The sequence below is a fragment of the Sprattus sprattus genome (genome assembly GCF_963457725.1).
Source record: "Sprattus sprattus genome assembly, chromosome: 15".
In the NCBI taxonomy this organism is placed as follows: Eukaryota; Metazoa; Chordata; class Actinopteri; order Clupeiformes; family Clupeidae; genus Sprattus; species Sprattus sprattus.
The window spans coordinates 8,547,347-8,552,191 of record NC_137913.1 but is presented as its reverse complement, the minus strand read 5'-3'; the positions used below and the strand labels follow the sequence as shown (position 1 = coordinate 8,552,191).

At 44.7% G+C, this 4,845-nt stretch overlaps 1 protein-coding gene across 1 annotated transcript; it reads left to right on the top strand.

Annotated features, from left to right (window-relative positions):
- Nucleotides 1-1,441: 1,441 nt before the first annotated feature.
- LOC308376257 (uncharacterized protein) lies at nt 1,442-2,776 on the top strand (the record flags this gene model as incomplete). The annotated part of the gene is made up of 1 exon (XM_080852552.1): nt 1,442-2,776. One exon carries the CDS (start codon nt 1,442-1,444, stop codon nt 2,774-2,776), a length of 1,335 nt encoding a protein of 444 aa, XP_080708678.1.
- Nucleotides 2,777-4,845: the final 2,069 nt, after the last annotated feature.

The window sequence follows — 4,845 nt, the reverse complement described above, 5'->3', positions numbered from 1 at the left end:
ACGTGAAGTCCATTGTGGTTTGTGTTTTTGTTTGTTTCTTTGTTTGAAATGTTATTCTTTTACCTGTTGTAAAATCTGGCTGGGGACTACAGATGAACATGAACGAGCTAACTGGCATATTTACAGTTATGTTAACTAATGTGGATGGCCCCTGATCGCTCATTATTTCATACGTACATACATAAAGGAGGAGGTGCTGTTGACTAATTAGTTCATACATACATACATACATACATACATACATACATACATACATAAAGGAGGAGATGCTGTTAACTCATAAATTCATACATAAAGGAGATGCTGATGGAGAGAAAAGACAAATAAGAGATTTTTTTTTGCCATGTCACAACCCATAATAATGTCGTCTCTGGGCAGAGGGACACAAAGGCGGAAGTGATTAAGTATTAAGTATTTTATAATGTCTAAAGGTTAGTTACACCCCTCCTCCCTCTGATAGGAGCAGAGTTCCTCCCTGCTTTCATGTTACATGCTCTTTTATTTTCTCAAACCCTTTTGCACTGGAAAGAATCCTCTGGTTTGGCTTGATAGGACAAGTTCTTCAGAGCTGGAAGGCATTAGGGAACTGGGAGAGTCCAGTGCCCTCCGATCCAGGAAAAGAAGATTTCTTTGCCGTCTCTGAGGTGAGTTCCCTCATCATGCAAGCAAAGAGCTTTAGGAGTCGAGAGAAGCACTGTGTAACCATGAAGCCATTATTAACTCTGAACTGAACCCTACTCATACTGTGATACGATAACAAGAAGGGCTGCAAGTCTTTTTTTAGCTGCAATAGCTATCGTCTTAACGGAGAGAGTTAACCACACCTGTCTGTCCCATCAGCTGCTCAGGTAGAGAGAGATAACCACACCTGTATCTATACGGTCTTGACGGAGACACAATCACACCTGTATCTATACGTCTTGACGGAGAGAGTTAACCACTCCTGTATCTATACGTCTTGACCGAGAGAGTTAACCACTCCTGTCTGTCCCACTAGCTGATCAGGTAATTCACTTTGTAGTTTTTCGCTCCGAATTTCATAGCCATGAACTAGTCGGCTAGTTAAAAATAAGACAAAAGTCATGATCGTGTCTATAAATGTGATCATTTGCCTGTATGTGTGAGTGTGATTATGTGTGTTTGTCTGTGTTTGAACATAAAAGTGTTCTTGAGCAATGTTGTGTGTCACTATGTCATCTTTGGCTGTTCAGATTGTAGATGCTGTATCCCAGCGGACTGAACACCCATGATGCAGAGAAGATGATCGTGTCTATAAATGTGATCATTTCTCTGTATGTGTGAGTGTGATTATGTCTGTGTGTGAGTGTGTTTCTGTCTGTGTGTCTACATTAAAGTGCTCTTGAGTAATGTTGTGTGTCACTATGTCATCTTTGGCTGTGCAGATTGTAGATACTGTATCCCAGCGGACTGAACACCCATGATGCAGAGGAAGCTGGCGCTGCTGGTTGGCATCGGTGCCTTTACCGTCCTCCTGATGCTGAGGTGGGAGCACGTGATAACCCTAGTGAACCTCATGAGCAGCAAACGACCTTCAGCTGAGCCTGAACTGCCCCCGGACACCATCACCCCCATCCCAGGCTCCAGGCACCTCATGGTGTCTGCCTTTAAGGACCACAGACTGGGCGGGGCCATCAGGGTGATCAGCATCATCTGCAGGCAGGAGCTGCAGCCGCTCTACTGTGTCCTATGCGCTGACGCTAAGGATAAGGCTGATGCTAAGGGTTATGGGAGTCAGTGCACATCTTTACGGGCAAGAGTTCACTTGCACAGAGATGGCTTTGGCTTCGGCTTCGGCTATGGCATCGGTTTCGGCTTTCCTTTTGTGACTTCAGATGTGTTGTGTATGAGTCCAATGTTACAGCAAGCCACACATGTCAGCATCACAGCTAACCTATACGCCAATTTGACATTTTTATCAATCCAAAACCAGGAGTTCAAGGAATCATTCAAGTACAACTTTACTGTATGTATATCTAACCTTTTTGGAGAGTACAATAATGCCCTCCAATTTGCACAAACCATGGAGGTGTACAAGCTTATAGGGATTCAGAGGGTGGTCATCTACAACACCAGCTGTGGCCCAGACGTTGAGAAAATTCTCAAGTACTACAGGAAAGAGGGCATGCTGGAGGTTGTGCCTTGGCCATTAGACAAGTTCCTAACGCCCTCTACTGGGTGGAGATATGAGGAACACCATGGGGACATTCATTATTATGGACAGCTGACCACTCTGAACGAATGCATATACAGATACATGTACCAGTCAAAGTATCTCTTGCTGAATGACATTGATGAGATCATTATGCCTTACAAGCATGCAAACCTGGAAAGGTTAATGGGCATTTTACAGCAGCAGCATCCCAACGCAGGGGTCTTCAGGATCGAGAACCACATTTTCCCAAAAACGCAGTTCGATGACAGCGGCCGATTTCGCCTGCCTCGTTGGAGGAGTGTGCCTGGTGTGAACATCCTGGAGCATGTCTACCGAGAGCCGGACAGGCAGCACGTGTTTAACCCCACCAAGCTGCTCATCAACCCCCGGAGCGTGTTGCAGACTTCAGTACACCTCACGCTGAAGCAGTTCGGACTCGTCTTTACCGTCCCTTTCGATGTATGCCGCATCATCCATGTCAGGGTGCCACTGCAAGGACAACTCTCCAAAGATCAGCTGTTTGTCGACAAAAAACTCTGGGAATTTGAGGAGCTTTTGATTCCCAGTATCGATCGCGCACTGAATGAATCAGGTGTGTTGTGAAATACCGATGCTTCCTACTGTGACAAAGTCGTTTGGTAACGCTGTAGGCCTATATCTTTTTGTTTTCACTCACATGCAGCAAAAAAGAAAAAAAAACCTTTGTAACAGTACCGAAGTGATTAGCTAGTGCCTGTGCTGTCAGTTATGCATGAAAGGCAATTTGATTGGCTGACGCATGGTTGCCTCTCGAAAAGTTGAAAATTGTTGAACTCTTGCCGCAAGCAATGCATAGAACTCAACGGAACTCAACGGAGCCACAATTCAGTTTGGCAAAGGATGACTTCACCCAATTTAAAGTGAATGGGGATCCGTCAACCTTGACAGATCAACGCATTCCAACGCATATGTGTGAGTGCACCGTCGAACAAAGAAATGTGGTTCACACACTAACTCACAGACAGCGCTGCCTCACACACACACCATGGACACATGGGCCTCGCACACACATAATTTCATGTGACAAGGAGACTGAGGTCCAATGACTGTAAATGAATCATAGTGAGGACAAAATGTGTGATTATCTGTATTATAATGATTAGTATTTGTGGTGGTATAACTGTTGACTAAGTGGTATTGTAGTGTCTCTATCATGTCTAATCCTTTCTTCAGAGTGTTAAATTACACAAGCAGCACGCAGGCACACACGCACACACAAACTGTAAAAATGTCATTGTGTTAAGGTGATTGAATCCTGCAGATGTGAAGGACTGAGTTTTTGTATTTCTAAATAAATCTTTGACTTCACCTCAACCGTGACCAAGTATTAACACATCTGTGCCTTCACCTCCCCTTGCCTGAAGCCGCCCGGCTTTTTACTGTCTGCCGAACTAGTAAGTAGCTTATTTGCCGTCTTGCTTTGTCTTCTGTTGCAACATGTGCTCTCTCCCTCCCTTCACCCCTCCCTCCCAACCGCGCACGGACACACAGCTGTTGAGTTTTGATTAAAGTTGGAGTTAGAATAAAAACTTGTTTTTGTCAGGAGTAACACCCAATTGCTGTCATTTTAACAGGCCTGTCATGTTGCGTGACGCAAAACTCAAAAGTACTTTTATCCGATTAATAGAATAAACAATGAAATAATCGATAGAATGCTCTATTCCAAAAATATTCGATAGCTGCAGTAGATAGAAGTAAGCCTTCTCGGACCCCATAACACTTTGTCAGCAGGGATTACCATGTGGTGGGTCTCTGACGTCCGAGGTCGGCTGAACTTGAGATCAGTTGAATTGTAGTTTCTTTCATCTGATGGCTTTACTACTGCAGAGCACATTAAGACCCGTGGTGAACCACACAGAAAGAGGCAGTTGCAATATGCCTGCACTTAAGACCGTCAGCAGGAGACACATAATGCACTTGGTGAGCTGAGGCATTTAGATAATGACATCCTCCCTCTACAGAACTCAACAGGCCTCACCATGGTGACCGCATCAGCATCGTCCTCAATCTCCCCCTGCTCCTGATCACTAGTTAACTCTGACAACCCCAACATGATGACTACACACCTCCAAACATAAACTAACTGCTAACAAACAGCTAACTCTACCTAACGTTTATACGTACATTTATGCATGAAACCAAATATCTCTTGTTAACTTGAGTAATATGCCACTCTTTCCACTCATCTATTAAAAGGAAACCATTCCAGAATAGTTCCCACACGTGATGAATGCTTCCTTCCAGGAAATCCCGTAAGGATTACATGGTAAAGTCCTCCCTTTGCCAATGTCTCATGTAACAACAGATCGGAGAGGGCACTTGGCATATTCTCAAGCACGGCACGAGCAGGCTTACACAGTCAAAACACGGAGCAAATGCAAGCTGTGCATATCCTTTCAGCAAGTTCACTAAACACCTTTTTCTAAACCAGTCCTATTCATCGCCGCTGTGTCACAGTGTTTGCTGGAAAGTGCACTGGGATCTGAGCCATCATATGAATGCCAAAGATATCCCCTATGACAGGGAGGCACAACAGGCAACCGCCCAGCACCTCACACACACACACAGGCCTGGACCTAAATGTAAACGATAGGTGGTATCAGGCTCAGACAGGCAGTGGATGGATGACTGTG